The sequence below is a fragment of the Ipomoea triloba genome, chromosome 11 (assembly GCF_003576645.1).
Source record: "Ipomoea triloba cultivar NCNSP0323 chromosome 11, ASM357664v1".
NCBI classification, from domain to species: Eukaryota; Viridiplantae; Streptophyta; class Magnoliopsida; order Solanales; family Convolvulaceae; genus Ipomoea; species Ipomoea triloba.
In genome coordinates, this window is record NC_044926.1 from 11766496 (window position 1) to 11785240 (window position 18745).

Sequence of the window (18745 nt, forward strand, 5' to 3'; positions counted from 1 at the left end):
AAGGTCAACGGCATCGTTAATTAGCAAAATTTTGGTGATTTAATTAGCTTGTTTTCGTGTGCCAAAATGAAAAGAAAAATGTTTGGTAGATCTTTGTACTTTCTTCTAAGGAAAATATATTACATGTATTATTGAAATTTGGGGGTTTATACTTTTGTAACATAGTTCATGTTTGGTAAAATAATTAGCTTATCAGCCAATTTTAGTTTATTTGACACTATTAATTATTTAACTTGGTTAAAAAATCAATATAAGTGTTTGATTAATCAGTTTTTTTGTAACTTTAAAATACTAAAATTCAAAAAGCTGCTCAAAACAACTTTTTCAATTAACTTTTTGAGAAAAGAAATTATACCAAACAGCTATCAGCTAACAGCTAATTTACCAAATATCTTTCTACAATCAACTAATGTTATCAACTAGTCATACACTCTAACCCAATCAGCTAACATGCATTTACCAAACAGGGTCATAGTCCGTATTCAGTAGGTAAGAAAAAATAATGAAATATGTAAATATTTAGTTTACCCATGTAGTAAATCAATGAAATTTATGATCATTTTTGTTGTAATTAGTTTAATTCGATAGTAAAGTTATGGTTATTTTAGTTTTTTTTGTAGTAATGAGTAAAATTCTTTTTTTGAGGGCTGGTATGTAGTGTTGTGTGATTGCGATTATGATTGTGATTGGATGGAAGTGTCAAATAGTTGGTAATTAAGACCACTACAAATTTCATCTCCTTATAAAAGTTTTCAAATTAGTAAGTTTAACATTTCTGGTCAAATACCAAAAAATTGTCAAATTAGTAAGTTTACAATTTCTTTTCAAAAAAAGAAGAAGTAAGTTTACAATTTCTTGAAATAAAAGTTAGGTGATAGATTGGTAATTAGTGCTAATTTAATTGAAGATTAGGGTAAAATTGTGGGTGAAAATGCACTAAATGATACTCCGTATTATTTGATTATATTTTGTGAATTAAAAAAATGACGCAAATGTGAAAAAAAAAAATGAATTGAAGTAGTAGGTGATTTTTGAAGAATTTATTAAACTGCCTTTGAATGAGAGAATGCCTATAACTAGAAGAGTACATGCTGTACCGAGTGGACATGCAAGATTATTATTTATAGCAATTTAATATTTTAATTTCAATTAGAATGTCTATAACTAGAAGAGTACATGTTGTACCGAGTGGACATGCAAGATTATTATTTATAGCAATTTAATATTTTAATTTCAATTACATTAGTGACAAATACCAAGGGTCTTCTTCTTCTTCCTCCTCCTCCTCCTTCTTCCTCTTCTTCCTCTTCTTCCTCTTACATTTCTTCTTCTTCTTCCTCCTCTTCCTCCTTTTCCTCCTCCTCTCTATCCCCCTCTTCCTCTTACATTTCTTCTTCTTCTTCTTTCTCCTCCTCCTCCTTTTCCTCATCCTCTTCTTCCTCCTCTTCTCCCCCCCCTGCCCCCCCTCTTTTTATTCTTATTCTTATTCTTCTTCCTCCTCCTTTTCCTCCTCCTCCTCTTCCTCCTCCTCCTCTTTTTCTTCTTCTTCTTCTTCTTCTTCTTCTTCTTCTTCTTCTTCCTCCTCTTCTTCTTCTTCTTCATGCCATTTTGCTTCTAAAATGAACTCCAAAAATCAACTATTTAGACAGTTTGAATTTTCTTTTCTTTTTGCTTGAATAAATTCTTTTTCTTCCCTCTTGGTCTAATTTGTTTAAGCCACGTAACTTAAAAAACATTTCCTCCTATACACTTACAAAATAAAATAAAATCTTGAATTTAAATTTTTCAAAGTGCATTTTTTGCCTCATCAAAATCTTATACAATTATTCCCAACAATTATCATACAATATTCATAAAAATTTGTCAAATCATTTACTTTTTGGATTTCGTAAGTAGTTGAAAGTTCAATTTTCATCCACAAACCCCTGTTTAAATATTTTCCCTTCACTTTATCATACAATATTCAACTATCTCTAGTATCTCCTCCACATTAGACATGCATATTTGTGGGTCCACCATCATTTAAATCATCTTTTATTTTATTCATTAATTATATTTTGAATTAAATAATTTATAATTTAATTATAATTATTTATATATATATAAAAATCAAATTAAACCAAAAAAATCAAAAAAAAAAAAAAAGAAGAAGAAGAAGAAAAGATATTGTGCATTGACAACTTTTAATACACCCCAAGGGTGCTATACGTGCATGACACCTATTGGGCACATCTAATTTTCTCACTCACCTAGCTACCCGGCGCTATAAGATTATTTATTAGTTTATTTTTAAATTTTTGATAAAATGTGCATATAAGATAGTATATCTAAATATATTTTTGAGGTTATTACCGAAATGGTCCCTCGACTATTGCGAAATTACCAATTTGGTCCTCGAAAATTTTTTGTGCCCAATTAAGTCCCTCGACTTTGAAAATTTTAACCAATTTGGTCCTCCATTTATTTTGCCGTTAAAATCGGGACTAAATTGGTAATTTTTCTATAGTCAAGGGACCAAATTGATAATTTTGCTATAGTCAAGGGACTATTTCAGTTAAAAATTAACTACCAATTTGGTCCCTTGACTATGGAAAAATTACCAATTTGGTCCCTTGACTATAGAGAAATTATCAATTTGGTCCCAATTTTAACGGCAAAATAAACGGAGGACCAAATTGGTTAAAATTTTCAAAGTCGAGGGACTTAATTGGGTACGAAAAATTGTCGAGTATCAAATTGGTAATTTCGCAATAGTCGAGGGACCATTTCGGTAATAAACTCTATATTTTTTCTCTAACTAATGTGTAATACATACACTAGGACTTATATGACAACTCAATGTTCTCAAATGGAAGCGGCGTTAGCTTGTCGCGATGTTTTTGTGTTATTGTAACTCGTGAGGTCTGTTGAGAAACAGAAGGGAGAATAAAGGAATCAAAGATTAGTAATTAGTGATTTTTGTATTGGGCTAGGGGCAAAGCTAATCATTTTTGTGTTGGGCTAGAAATTGAATTGAGCTAAAAGTCTAAAATCAACTTTTCTTTATATTGTTATACATATATACATATCAGTTATTACACACACGTGTGCGCACATACACACACACACGTGTGTGTGTGTTTGTAATTTATAAACATATAGGTACAAACTAAACAAGACTATTAATTTGAAAAATCAATTGAATGTGTCGTTTTAGCTCAGTGGTAGAGCGCGTGGCTTTTAACCACGTGGTCGTGGGTTCGATACCCACAGACGGTGAATGAAAACAAAGTTTTGCCAAACTCTTTTTTTTTTTGGGTTCATAAGTGATCAAAATTGTGATTTACACTAATTTTGTCAATTATTTTTTTTTTAAAGATTTTGTAAGTGGTCAAAATTTTAATTTACACTCATAAACCCTTGTTTAACTACTTTTCCTTTACATTATCATACAATATTCATAAACATTTGTCAAATCATTTAATTTTTGGATTTCATTAGTAGTTGAAAATTCAATTTCCATCCACAAACTCATGTTTAAATATTTTCCCTTCACTTGTCATACAATATTCGTTTATCTCTAATATATCATCCTCATTATACATGCTTATTTGTGAGCCCATCATCATTTAAATATCTTTTATTTTATTTATTAATTATATTTGAATTAAATAATTTATAATTTAATTAAAATTATTTGTATTATATAAAAAATTCAAATTAATTTTTTTTTAAAAAAAGTGGTGTATCGACAACTTTTAATGCGCCCCGAGGGTGCTATACGTGAATGACACTTGTTTGGCACATCTAATTTTCTCACTCACCTAGCTACCAATCGCCATAAGATTATTTATTTGTTTATTTTTAAACTTTTGATCAAATGTACATATAAGATAGACTTTTCAAACAATTTAAAACTTAATAACACTTTAAACAAAATAATTCAAAGTGAATAAATTCAACTTGAAATGCACAACGGAATAAACGCACGCAAAGTGCTATAATTAAAACCATGTAAAAATGAGGAGTTATATCACATGCAATATGTTGGAAACTCTTAAAATAACTCAAATAATATATGTGTAAAGTTTGGTTCACATGTAGACTTGGGAGATAACAAACTCAAATAAGGAATTCTAAAGAGACGATGTGAACAATAAGTGGGTTTAGAAGACCCAGATGAAAATATCTAGAGAGAAGTCAATAGTAAGTGGGTTTTGCAAATATGAAGATTTTGTGAAATGTCCAGTACAAAAGGGTTTATTACCTGGTGTTGAGGAGATGTTTCCAGGGCTTTAGTAGAAGTTTTGTGCTAGGCATATGCATTCAAATTTTGTGAAGGATGGGTTTACAAGCCATTTACTAAAGATGCAGTTCTGGGCAATGTGTAAAGCTATTATTGAGTCAGAATATCAAGCTAAAATGGAGGAGCTAAAGTGCTTGAATGTTAAGGTTTTTCAATGGCTAAGTGAAGCTAAGGGATCCAAAACACTACTGTAGAGCATTTTTCAACACATTCCCAAAATCTGATTTGCTCTTAAATAACTTGTGTGAATCGTGGAACAATTGCATTTTAAAGTTCAGGGATAAGCCAATCCAAACCATGTGTGAAAAGATAAGAATATATTTGATGACTAGAATGCAGAAGAATAGGGACAAAATGTGTTTCATCCATTCAAGGTTTGTCCAAAAATTCTTGAGTGTCTAGAAGAAGAGAAAAAAAGTGTGCTAGCTAGATAGCCCCCTCACGTGTGCGGGCCGTGGTCTCTTTTTTTTTTTCTCTCTCTCTTTTTATTTTTTATTTTTTTTATTTTATCAAGTGACGTGGAGATTTGAACCCATGACCTTTGGCATGAGGTTGACTTTGATACCAAATTGAAGCATGTGTTTCATCTCAACTAAAAGCCTAAGCTGGTAGTTTGATTGCACATTTATGTTTATATGTTATATATGCTGAACAATGGGCAGTGTAGTTGCAGAAAATGGGACCTTGCAAGCATCCCTTGCACACATGCCATTGTAGCTATAAGAAAAAGGGCGAATTTCCAAAAGATTATGTGCATGCTTGTTATTGAGTGGACCACTATTTGAGAGTATATGGCCCTACAATCTTGCTTATCCGAGCTCCAAAATTATGGAACAAAACAAATCTACCACCTCCAATTCCCAAAAAATATAAGCCACAACCTGAGAGGCCTAAAAAGAAGAGAAAAATATATCCAATTGTTGAAAAGCCAATAGGTACTTAAAAATGTGAAGTTAATGTTGGAAAAATAGCACTAAAATGGCATTTTAAGTGGCCATTTTGTGGTATAAATATATGTAGGATTCACATTCGATTTGGGTCGGGTTAAAGTGGATTCGGATTCTTCGTAGTAAGACGAAGAGATCGATATATTATACGCTCAAAATGGATAATGGGTGAATGAGAAATTGGTTCTCAAAGTAGACCCATTGGAGATGCAATTTTAAGTGAGGAAAAGCATATTAGCTTTGTCCCACATTGGTTGGGAATGAAGATTTGCCCTACTATAAATACAAGAGCCTTTTTAAAGCTAATTGACTTGTATGGCATAGAGGCTCTCTCTTGCGCGCAGGGGGGTGCAAATCAAATCCCAAAATGAGTTCGAAAAGGCTTGAACTCGTGTGCGCCAGCACCTGCGGGCATGAATGTCGTTCGGAAAATAGGCTGGCCTTGCGGGCTAAGTTATGCGAAAATTCCAAACAAGTTTTCCATCTCAGACCACATAAGTTCGAGACATCAAGATGAACTGACCTATCGAGAGGTTGTTCGCGTGCGATGTCGCGCGGCCCGGGTTGGCACGCGCGTCCGATGTCTCGAAGCTTGCACTTCTCGACGTCTTGCGGCACGGGTATGTCTCGATGGTTCACAGACTGGACCATGACTCTTGGCATTACGGAATTAATTTGATTAATTCCAATCATTATTTTCAGATGGGACTTGGTAGTGGGTGTAAGTGTTGGTTAATGGCAGAATTAATTTTCTGCTAGTGGGAGGAGGTTACAAAATGGATTATCAATGCCATGATTAATGCTATGATCCACTTTCCTCTACTATATATTCGTTGTGAGCAGCAGGTTTGGGCAACACCAAGAACACACAGCAATACACTGTTTTCTCCTCAAAACTCTGCTCACATTTCCTTTTAGCCACCTACGTTGAACCCACGTTCCTAGTTCGCCGGATCCAAGTTTGTGTGCTCAAACGATTGGATCGTAGTACGTTTTATCCTGGGAAACCTAGACCGCAACGCTCTAGCACACCGGGAGGCGGTAAATAAGGTTTTAAGGAGATTGGCAACACGACTCGTGCTTCCAACCACCCGAGATCGTCCGGATTTCATCCTCAACCGTAGTTCAGGTTTTCAACCTTTTGTAGGTTGTAATATTTCCTGTAATATTATCCTTCGTGGATAATTTTCTGATTGTATTTCCATTTTTCCTTGTATTTTCGAGATCAACCTTGTAACAGTTAAAAGGTGTAAAGTTTGTGGCATGAGAAGCCATAATAGGACAACTTGCAAAGCAAAAGACGAACAGGTAATCTAAACTATTTTTATATACTCATGTTAATATAAGCCTTTCAACTGTTTATATATTACATGCTTATATATATTCATTCCATGAAGGTATAAGAACCAAAGTCCCAGGTTGAGTATGAGCAGGAGGGAGTTGAAGCAAATAATGAACTTCAATGGCAATTCCAGGATGTGGTAGTTGAGACACAAGTGCTTGAATTTCTGTTAAATGAAATAGTAGGTACACTTGGGCATTAATCCTTAAATATAATTCATAGGTTTATGAAATTGTTGTGCTCATATGGCAACTATTTTCAGGAAGGAATGCCACCCAACCATCACAGCTCATTGAAGGAAGCAATGTCATCCCAACCATCTCAAATTTTATTTCATCACACATCTCATCTACTAGTGTTGTTGATAATAGGACTAGAGCTAGAAGGAAGAAATATGTGTAACTGTTGGAGGCCTTAAAAAAATGAAGAAAAAGTTAGCTTAACTTCAAGTTGTTGTGACCATGAAAATGCAAATTGTTTTGTAGGCTAAAATGTAAAGTCTTTTGCAAACTATCTTGTAGGGTCAATATGTAAAGTCTTTTGCAAACTATTTTGTAGGATGGGGACCATGGTTGCTCCTGTAAACTATTGTAGGGTGAAAATGTAAAGTTGGCATGTAACCCTAAACTGTCACTACTACCATTTTGATTAAAATGAAGTTTGTGAATTTTAGGGATAAGCTATGGTTTTATACTGCCTTTCACTGTTGTGGTATGATTTTGTGTCAATGGTTTTGGTTATAAACCATTACACTATTATGGAGCAGTTTTAGTGTCAATATGTCAAGTCTTGATTTCGTGTCAATGGTCTTGGCTATGCTAAAATGGAGCAGTTTTACTGTTAATTGTTTTGCTTATAAACTGTGCATGCTTTACTGTCAAACTGTCAATACTACATTACTGAAAAAAAAATCATTCAACTACTAGACAAAAATAATACTTTAGTTATCATTCGACCATTAGCAAAAAAAACACATAACATTAGTTCATTACATCATTCATTACTGGAAAAAAAAATACTACACTTAACCTAACTTAAACTCATTACACTGCTACATACTTTAGCTGTAATAATAACCCTACACTTGGTAACCACTCCTCATTGATATACTCATAACAAAGACTGCAAATACAACACCAATTCCAAATCCATACAAAAACTTCAAATTGGACTCCCAAATATTCTGATTAATTTCATGATTTTTTTCTCAATTCTAAATTGCAACTTTTTATTTCCTTCTCATACTTATCTAACCTCTTTAACAAACCTCTAAGCACATTTGATACACGTTCGGAGACATCATAGTCCATCCATTCAAAATACCGGCAGCTTCCATTTCCCTGACTATACATCATTCACAAATTCGAATTACATAACATTTAATCTTTTACCACTTAAAAGGTTTTACAAATTTTACACTTACCCCGTATCGTGAACATACACTATATCTCTTCCCTAGGTTAGCATATATAATTCCAAGACATCTTCATTGGAGCCAAATGTTCGTACCTACATCGCGCCTCCGTCATGCATTCCAATGAAGAACTCTTGTTGCAAGACATTATCTTTCTTCTTCTTTGATTCTTCGTTGCTTGGAGTTTTCAATTTCTTCGAATCCTGTTACTCCAGAACTAGGGCTGCTGAGGAATTTCTTTGAATGTTGTCGTTGCTTGGAGTCTTCACTGGGGTTATAAGAAGAGGGATGAAGATCAGAAATAACGAAAATGTCCACGTTAAATCGGGATCATCACCGACTTCTCGACGGAACATTGTCGGAGGGTCTTGTTTGATAAACGTTAAATTAATTAGAGGACCAAATTAGTTGAAATTGTAATTGAATGACTACATTGACAGCTGAGCAACAATTGAGAGACCAAATTGTTCATTTCCCCTTTTTTCTATAAATAAGGTTGTAGTATGCTTGCCCAAATACCATAGCACAGTTGGCACGCATGGGTCTAACCTGTATTGTCATAGCTAATTGGCAAGGAAAAATTGACTAAAAGCATCCTTATCAGTTGGGGTTTATTCTCCAGTTTTTTGTGGGCCCCAGCTTCCACCTCATCATCTACTATCTCATTCAATCACAATAACTCTTCTCCACACTAGTTTGAGTTATTTCTCAGTTTTTTTGTGGACCCACTATTTTACCCAACTATATTTTAATTAATTACTTATTTAATATCATTATAAAAATTATAATTATAATTAATATTTTTTATTATATTTAAATTTAACATGTCAAAATTAAAATAAATTTAAATTTTCAATTCTAATAATCAAAATTATATACTACATTTATATTTTGTGTTCAAACTTTAAAAATTTAACAAAAAAAAGTTAAAAATTATATAAACTAAAAAGAAAGTAACAAAAAAGTTAAAAAAAAAAAATGAAAGGCTTGGCCATTGCCGTAGCAACAGCCAAAACAAATTAAGAAAAAGAAACAAAACTAAAGCAATCAGAAGCGCCTGCCACCTATTTTGCTTTTTCTTACAATATTCAAGCATTTGCAGGATGAAGCTTTTGTCCATTATCTCCTCTCCACATCAATTTTGGATCATCACTTTGCATCATCACTATTCCAATATCCACCTTTGATCCATTGATGTTGTTGCTCTAAGAAAAAGAAAAGAAAAGAAAAGTGAAGTAATGGTAATGATGAAGAAAACACAACAAAAAAGGATAAAATTAAAGTTAATAAATAATACAGGGGTAAAATTGATATTTTTCATAATTAAATACTCCGTACAAAATACGAACTTTCTTCCCTTGATATTTGTATTCGTAAAACCCAGCGTCGCCTCCGCTGCAGCCCGCTGGAGCTTCTGTAAAACCCCAAGAGAGTGAGAGAGAGAGAGAGAGAGAGAACTCCATCTACCCGCGTTGCAGCCTGCAAGAGAAACAGATAGATAGCTAGAATGAAGATAGAAGAAGTGCAATCGACGACAAAGAAGCAGAGAATAGCTACTCATACTCACATTAAAGGTCTTGGCCTTGAGGTAAACTCCCTGCTCTTCATTTTCACAATTTCTTCTTCCTTCATATTCTCAATGTTTTTTACGCTTTTATTCCAACCATTTAGAATACCTGCGGTGAATATAGGTTTTTGTTCCTCTCTCTCTCTGCGTTTAGGGTTTTGTCTGTTTGTATTATGCAACTTGTTTGTAAAGTTAAGCACTTCAATGCTGTATTCTTCTTCCCCCATTTTGCTTGCTGCAGTATTAAAAAAAAAAGGGAACAGTTTTTCATGTTACGTTTTCAGTTCTCTTCTACCCTGTAAATGGGTTTGCTGCAATTTAACTTTTTATGGCTAATTTGGACGATAATACATTGTGGTGTTTTACAGCCCACTGGAAAAGCAATACCTTTGGCAGCTGGCTTTGTGGGTCAGGCTTCGGCAAGAGAAGCTGCAGGCCTTATTGTTGATATGATTCGCCAGAAGAAGATGGCTGGTCGGGCTCTACTGCTTGCTGGACCTCCTGGTACCGGGAAAACAGCACTTGCCCTGGGTATTTCACAAGAACTTGGCAGCAAGGTACCTTCCTGGAGTGTTTCCAATCCTTTTGTGGCTTTTAGTTGGTTATGCTTGTGATTGTTTGATATTATGTAATCATATTCATAGCTCATTGATTGGGAAAAAACCTTCTTGTATCTTCAATCTTTATTGTGAAATTCTGTTGGATTTATTTATTGTATTTGGTTCATAATGTACCTTTTATTTTGATGATTATTGTTTTTTGTTGCTCTGTACCCTTCAGGTACCATTTTGCCCAATGGTTGGATCTGAAGTATACTCATCAGAAGTGAAGAAAACTGAGGTTTTGATGGAAAATTTTAGACGAGCTATTGGTCTAAGAATTAAGGAAAACAAGGAAGTTTATGAAGGAGAGGCAAGCTACCCATTTACAACCTACATTTTTTCCCTAGATTGTCTTGCTAAGCCCATGAGGTTTGACTGATGTTATCCAATTTGTCATCTTATATGAAGCTGCTTTTTTTAATAGGTTACTGAACTGTCTCCAGAGGAGACTGAGAGTGTCACAGGTGGATATGGTAAAAGCATTAGCCATGTCATTATTGGGTTAAAAACTGTCAAAGGGACCAAGCAATTGAAGCTTGACCCAACCATATATGATGCCCTAATTAAAGAAAAGGTTAGTGCTTCCAACAGCTTTGTGATTTGGATTAGTGGTTCTTGTCTTATTTTTTTATTTTTTCGTTTTTTCGCAATGTTCAATTGAGCTTCTATTTAAGTTTTGAAGCATGTTAATATGCAAATATTTATTCAGATCTGTTCATGTCGTAGTGTTGAGAGTTGGCACTTATAATGAAAATTCCTGTGCATTTTTATATCGCAGGTTGTACTTTTATGCCTAAAACCCTTTGGTATTTTGTAATACCTTTTACTAGTGAGCTTCATGTTTTGAATTGCAGGTAGCTGTTGGTGATGTCATATACATTGAAGCAAATAGTGGAGCTGTTAAAAGAGTTGGGAGAAGTGATGCCTTTAATACAGAATATGATCTTGAGGCAGAAGAGTACGTTCCACTTCCTAAAGGAGAAGTTCACAAGAAGAAGGAGATAGTGCAGGTTAGTCACCATCACATATGCTATTGTAAGACTACGAATTGGAGATTGGTAGATTAATGTCTCACTTCCAGTTCAGATGTTTTAATTCTATATTGTATGTACTATTATACTATGAACCCAATAGGATATTAAATATTTTGAGTGGTAACCCATATTTCCATTTTACAAATACATTTCTTTGGTACATAAGATGGGGAGTTGATCCATTGTACTAGTGACCAAGGGGCATTTCCTTAAATTTTCATGCACGCATCTGCTAGGAATTCAGTCCTTTGATCTTATTATGAATACAAGATGTTATTTTGAGTCTTCACATAGAAAGCAGTCCAGAGATCAAAGAAGTTGCCTTGTGATTCACACTGAAAACTACCTTTACATTGAACTTAATTTGTATTTTTTCTACATACTGATTCTTTGCATCTTTCCATTTACCTATTGATGGTATGTGGGATTAGTGGTCCAACACAACCATTCAATATTTAATGCTTTATTCAAAATTAGGGAAATTTAAGGGCTAGATGATTAAATACAAATGGAGATGGAAAATATGTGAGCAGCAAGGTGCTTTTTAATTGTATTTCCTTAAATGTAGGGAGTACCATGAGTCTTGGGCAAAAGGTTAGGAATATTGCTAGGATATTCTATTAATGTTCTGAACCCATTCCAAGGAGTTAGGAGGAACTATTTATTTAGATGGTCCCAAGTAGACTCCAAATGGATAGGCAAAGTATAAAAAATGTGTCCTGAAGTTGTTTAGTTGATACAGATCTTGGTGCCATGGGCAGAGACAATGGGGTTTATTCTCTCTAGCATGTACTAGACTATTTTGTCCTAGTGTGATTTTCTCAGTTGAAATCTCAACGGTTGGGATTTCACCGGGTTTATAATGGGCCTAACTTAGCAATGGGTCATTAGGCTGAGAGATGAACATCTAGTTTTTTTTGGTAACTACAATCTAACCTATTACCTATCTATAGTATCTGTTCAACATGATTATGCCAACATCCTTGATGGGACTCTGACTTGTGACATTCTGTTTGGAATGGTAATAGTGATGCCATCAGACGACTTGGCATGAACATCTAGTTAATTGTTGAATTATAGGAAACCCTAGTTCTAGTCCTAGTTTGTGTAGGCTTGATTTCTTATTACTTATTAGTAGGAGTGAGCTTAGCATAATGTAAATATTACAGAGTATTATAGAATCTTTGTATAGTACAAGTGTACAACATTCATAAACATGGAAAGACAACCTATTGTAGATATTATTATATATATTTCCTCAATTTTTTTCTATTCTCTCTTTGGCATCTCAAATATTTTTCTTTTGCCTAATTGGTGGGTGATTGCTGTTCACCACTCACCATGTCTTTCAATCCTCATTCAACATGGTATAAGAGCCTATGTATCATAAGCTAGTTTTTGGCAAAGGATCTTAACTACCCTCTCAATTCCAACCTTTCTGGTGATTTCCTTTACAAACTAACACCACCGTATTATTCAGGACTTCATAGCAATCCGTTGCTGAGAAGCCCATTGCCGAAGACCTCCACATGTGCACATCTACCAGCGATGACTCTTTCCATTGAAAATTTTTAGATCCTTGTTTTGCCATTCTTCAGTCTTTTTTGCGAGATTTGAAAACTTTTTGGGGTTCATTGTAGAGTTTCTTTCCTAAGGGTGTTCAAGTTTGGTGTTATTGTGCTTGTTTCCTTATTTTCAGTGTGCCATATTTATTCCCTGAGGGTGTTCAATTTCAGCACTACTATATTGTTATTTTCAAAGGTGTTTTATTATTTCTCAAGTGTCAAGGGAGTGAGTGACCATCAACAACCAATAAATATAGGATCTTTGTATAGTTCAACATATAGAATCACATAAAGACAATCTACTGCGAATTATTACTATTATTATTATTATTATTATTATTATTATTATTATTCTAGAATCATATATTTTCACTATTCTTTCTTTCTTTGGTTTCTCACATATTTTGCTTCTGCCTAGGTCTTTCAATCCCTCAAGTTGAACATTAATCATAACTTTAATCTTATTGGGCCTAGCCTTGTAGTCTTGGATCACTACCCCAAAACCTATCAATTCCCTTTCATCTTTATACGGTTGCTAGATTGTGAAGTTTTAATCTGGTTTTGATGTACATATGGTTTCGTGCTACAACAATACTTCTCTGAAGTGCAATGTACCTTAGCACCTCTCTTTGGTTATAGATAATGTGTTATGTATATGGTTTTTATCCCATTCTAATGTAGCTTTTGTATCTTATCAGGATGTTACATTGCATGATCTTGATGCTGCAAATGCACGGCCTCAAGGAGGACAAGATATATTGTCCTTAATGGGTCAGATGATGAAACCCAGGAAAACTGAAATTACTGATAAGTTGAGACAAGAAATAAACAAGGTAGTCATATGAATAATGAGAAGGATTCTTGGCATCAATGTTTTTACATTGTTTTTGTCCTTGGAAAATGAACTTGGTTGAGCTTAAAAATGATATACTGATTGAAATAGCAGTTGAAATTTTTTGTTAAACTTTACTTAAAGTGACTAGTCAGTATCTTCAAGTACTGTTTATTAGGTATGCTTCTAATTCATGGATTTCTAATCTCTAATTATTTGTACTCGTATGATCTTTTAATAACAGGTTGTAAATCGTTATATTGATGAGGGTGTGGCAGAACTTGTTCCTGGTGTCTTATTTATTGATGAGGTTGTCCTTACATCTATTCACTTTCTCGAGATACTATAAAGACTGCCATCATTGGCTTTAATTAGAAAAGTATCATTTGGACAGGTACATATGCTGGATATGGAGTGCTTTTCATATCTAAATCGTGCCTTGGAGAGTTCACTATCACCAATTGTGATTTTTGCCACTAATAGAGGAATTTGTAATGTTAGGTATGGAGATTTTTGTTCTTTTTCGTTTGTTTGTTATAATCTCATCATATTGAAATGCGTTCTTTTCAATTTAGTTACTCTGTTTTTGATTGATGCATCTGGAGATAACAAAATATAAGGTGGAATTTGTTCATTTCAGAAGGTTTCTTTACAGTTCAGTATATGCTATCCACAATTAAAGAGTGAATTAAAATCTTGTGTTGTTACTGTTTCCATTGTCGGTTATTAACAACTAATATATTAGGATAACTAGCTTTAATACAAGTTGTTACAAATCTTACTCTCAAAGATTAAAGTGGTGATCTGTTGTTAAGTATGCTAAACATCAGCTGGCATTTTTAGAGCATAGCTTTTCCTTTTTGAAGGGCTTGATTATATGGTGGCATCAAATTTTGTTGGGAATACTATCAGCACTTTCAACATTTAATTGTTCTGTAAAAATCTTAACTGTTGATAATGGATGGTTGTCATATTGAATCTAACAAATCATTTCTCTGTAGAGGAACTGATATGACGAGTCCACATGGTATACCCGTTGACTTGTTAGACCGGTTGGTGATTATTAGAACAGAAACTTATGGTCCAGCCGAGATGATACAGGTTTAGCCCCTGCTTTATTTGAATTTGATCCATTGCTTTATACTTCTGGAATACAAAATAATACTTGCTTCGTGGTATATTTTGCTTGATGCCACGACAGATTTTAGCTATCCGTGCTCAGGTTGAGGATCTAGGTATTGACGAAGAGAGTTTAGCTTTCCTAGGGGAGATCGGGCAGCAAGCATCCCTGAGGTTTGCTTTACATTTTCTGGTGACTTTTAGCGGGATCAATATTCAATACTCAATGAATCAATCTTTTAAAGAATTATTCCTTTTTTAGGCATGCTGTTCAGCTTTTATCCCCCGCCAGTATTGTGGCAAAAATGAATGGCCGGGACAAGATCTGCAAGGTATTTAATACAGTAATTCTTTTCAAAGTTCTCAACATCAACTTAAGTTCTTGATTATTCAACCTGTAACTTTGGGGAAGTTGAATTAGCCTTAATGCCAGAATGATAGGATTGCTCATGTAACTTTGTATGACTTTCAGGCGGACCTTGAAGAAGTGAACTCACTTTATCTCGACGCAAAATCTTCAGCAAGGCTTCTTCAGGAGCAGCAGGATCGATACATTTCATAATGAATGGCCTGTATTTTCACGTGTAAGCCAACCTGAATCCCGAAGCATTGTAACCTTGGTGCCTTGAGGAGCAGAATGTACTCTACGCATGTCTGCAGATGCTACCCCGGGCCAATCATATCTGGTGATGTAGCCTTGAGGTTGTTGGTTTTCATGGTTTCGTGCAACTTGTCTGTATTCATTGAGGTGGAATTTTATTTTTTTGAATCTGAGAGGATTGGTTCTGATTTTGTCTCTAAACCTGCAGAATTGGTACACCTAAGAATTCGGATTTAGGATATTTTAGGTTAGTTGACTTGGAATAGTCCCTGTCGGGTTCATTTATTTCATGCATATCTCTGTTTTTCAGTTTTTAGTTTTTCCATTTCCCTGAAAAAAAAATGGTTAGAAATATTGTTACAAAGGATTGAAGTGTGGATTACTGTTCATCCGTGTCTTTATTCATTTCTCAAAATTTAGAGAGTAGTTACTGGATTTTCTAAATTCTAGAAAAATGGAGAATAATTCTCCGAGTTCAATTTGAAAAAAATGGTACTCCGTTGAATTTTTCAATTTGGAAAAATACTTTTTAAGAGTTTTTCTTTTCATTTTTAGTTTTACGATTATTAGATTATTCATTTTGGCTCTGACTATTAATTTTTTCAATTTTGTTTCATGACTTTTAAAATCTTATCATATTTGGTTTCAAGATTTTAAAACTTTACCACATTTGGTATTATTGCCTAGTTTTTGGTTAACAATTACCAAATTTGTATCTTTATGTTATTGAATAAGTGCATAATAGTGAATTGACTTATCTTGAAAGGCAATGTTGTAATTTTATGATAATTTTTAACTACAAAATTTGATTTTTGATGACTGAAAGTTAGGTTGGAAGATTAAACATGACAAGATTTTAAAAGTTGTGAGGTCAAATGTGAAAATATTAATAATCAAAAAATAAATATAAAAAGAGTTTAATAATAGTTGTGGTACCAAAGAAAAACAACTCTAGTTTTAGACTTTTGGAGAAATAGAAAAATAAAAAATGGTACAAGTTTTACCATTTTTTTATTTTTCTATTTCTCCAATTTTCTATTTTTAAAAAAATATTTTTTTTTCAAACATTTTGGCCGTCAATATCAACATTTTTAAAAAGAAAACTTGATGAAATGATTTCTCATATATTATCCATATTGTTGTTATAAATATAAATATAATATTGATGCTCATTATCATAAAATTTTGGTAAAAACTTGTGTGAGACCGTCTCACCATGAGACGGGTCGGGTCGGGTCAAGATGCAAATGTAACACTTATATGCACAAATGTCATACTTATATGTTCAAATGTAATACTAATTAGAAAATAAAATTTTTGTTACTTATTAGGGTAAATGTAATACTTTTAAGGGAAAAATACAATACTTTTACATTTTGATTTAAAAGTATTACATTTTTTCTCAAAAGTATTATATTTGCCCTTATAAGTGAGAGGTTACTTGTCAACATTACTTATTATGAAAAATGTATTACTTTTTCTCTTATAAGTAACAAAAATTGTATTTTTGATTAGTGTTATGTGTGAGATTTGTACATATAAGTATGACATTTGCATGGTGCTTTGACCCGACCCGACCCGTCTCACGAATAAGGATCCGTGAGACGGTCTCACACAAGTGTGACCCTACAATTTTTCATTTACCTTCTATTTATTTCTTCAATTATTATGGTGTAGATATAAAGGATCACATGTCCTTTGGGTTAACAACGCAAATTATATCGTGGACCGTGGTCCACAATGCACTGTGGACCGCGCATCAAACGACATCGTTTTGATTAATGAAAACAGACGGATGAATTCGCGCCACTCACTTTCAGTTCATATACACTGCAGTTACATTTCAACACAACTGCAGTTACATTTCAACACAACTACAGTTACATTTCGATATAACTACAGTTTCATTCGATAATATAAAACACAAATGTAAAACTGTTATTCAATATCTGTTCATATACACTGCAGTTACATTTCAACACAACTGCAGTTACATTTCAACACAACTACAGTTTCATTCGATAATATAAAAACACAAATGTGAAACTGTTATTCAGTATCTGTTCATATACACTGCAGTTACATTTCAACACAACTACAGTTACATTTCGATATAACTACAGTTTCATTCGATAATATAAAACACAAATGTAAAACTGTTATTCAATATCTGTTCATATACACTGCAGTTACATTTCAACACAACTACAGTTACATTTCGATATAACTACAGTTTCATTCGATAATATCAAAACAAATGTAAGGCAGTATCTTTTGAGATGAACTGTAGTGTCAATTACGGGTTCCGTCTCCCACTTACTGAAACGACATCGTTTTGGGACCACGGTCCACGATATAAGAACTGGTTTAACGTCAAGTTTATTTCCTATATATAGAATCATATATTTCATTTGTAATAGATAACAAAATCTACATATTAAAATTATCAATAAAAAATTCCGTCCCTCCTCTCTATATTCTCTTTATTATTCTATTATTTCAGAACACACCAAATTTCTAAATTGATTTGGAAGAAATTAAAGCAGTTTCTTTTTGTAATAGTCGGTTGAAACCTTTGTACATTATTTTATCACTTCAATTGCATTTTGAGAAGTTTTTATTATTGTACGGTATCATCCAAAAGGACATGTACACTTTATGAAATATCCAAATACAATACAACCTATCTACAACCTTATTAATAATAATAATAATAATAATAATAATAATAATAATAATAATATTGTATTTAAAAAATCAAGGACGGGGAGGGAATGGGTATTCTCATCTTCATTTTCATCTTGATGAAAAATTGAAAACATTCTCTATCAATATTTCTTAAAATTTGCCAAAGACCTTGTGGTCTAGTGGACTCGGTGTCTCAGTTCACACTCCCACATGGATGATGGGAGTGGATTCGAGCCCTAGTGGAGGATACTACAATGTAACAGAGTCAGTAGTACTCAAAAAAAATATTTCTTAAATTTCTTTTTCTGTTCTCATCTCCATTGAGGTCTCCACCAGAATAGGAGAAATTGATATTTCTAGTTGAAAACTTGAAACATATATGTTTTTGAATATTATTAACTCTATTATAATTCAGTATTTGTTCATAATTACTTTCTAACTTATTGAAGCACAAAAGTCAATATCACTTTCACTGAATATATCTAAAAACATAATAAGTCTCAATCAAGGTTATATCCTTGATTTATGTCCATCTTTTTGGATGCTAATAAATGTGTACATTTTACTTTAAATGTTGTACACTTCAATGTTATTAGACAAAATTGTCCTTACTACATTATTGTTATACAAAACTACCCTTACACTGTTATAACACCGTTACTTTTAACTCCATCATTATTACCATACACCTATATCTATCATATCTTTTTCCTATTCTTTAATTGTCATTTTATTAAAATTATTATATA

General features: G+C 33.3%; 1 protein-coding gene and 1 non-coding gene across 2 annotated transcripts; both read left to right on the plus strand.

Moving 5' to 3' along the window:
* The first annotated feature begins 3186 nt into the window (after positions 1-3186).
* On the plus strand, positions 3187-3258 carry TRNAK-UUU. The gene has a single exon. It is a non-coding gene; the product is annotated as a tRNA-Lys (tRNA).
* Positions 3259-9382: 6124 nt separating this feature from the next.
* Positions 9383-15697, plus strand: LOC115995635 (ruvB-like protein 1). Its single transcript, XM_031234735.1, has 12 exons — positions 9383-9576; positions 9924-10112; positions 10336-10467; positions 10582-10731; positions 11012-11167; positions 13455-13589; positions 13833-13898; positions 13983-14089; positions 14590-14689; positions 14790-14881; positions 14970-15039; positions 15180-15697. The coding sequence occupies exons 1-12, from the start codon at positions 9496-9498 to the stop codon at positions 15267-15269; spliced, it is 1368 nt and encodes a 455-aa protein (XP_031090595.1). The 5' UTR covers positions 9383-9495; the 3' UTR covers positions 15270-15697.
* Positions 15698-18745: the final 3048 nt, after the last annotated feature.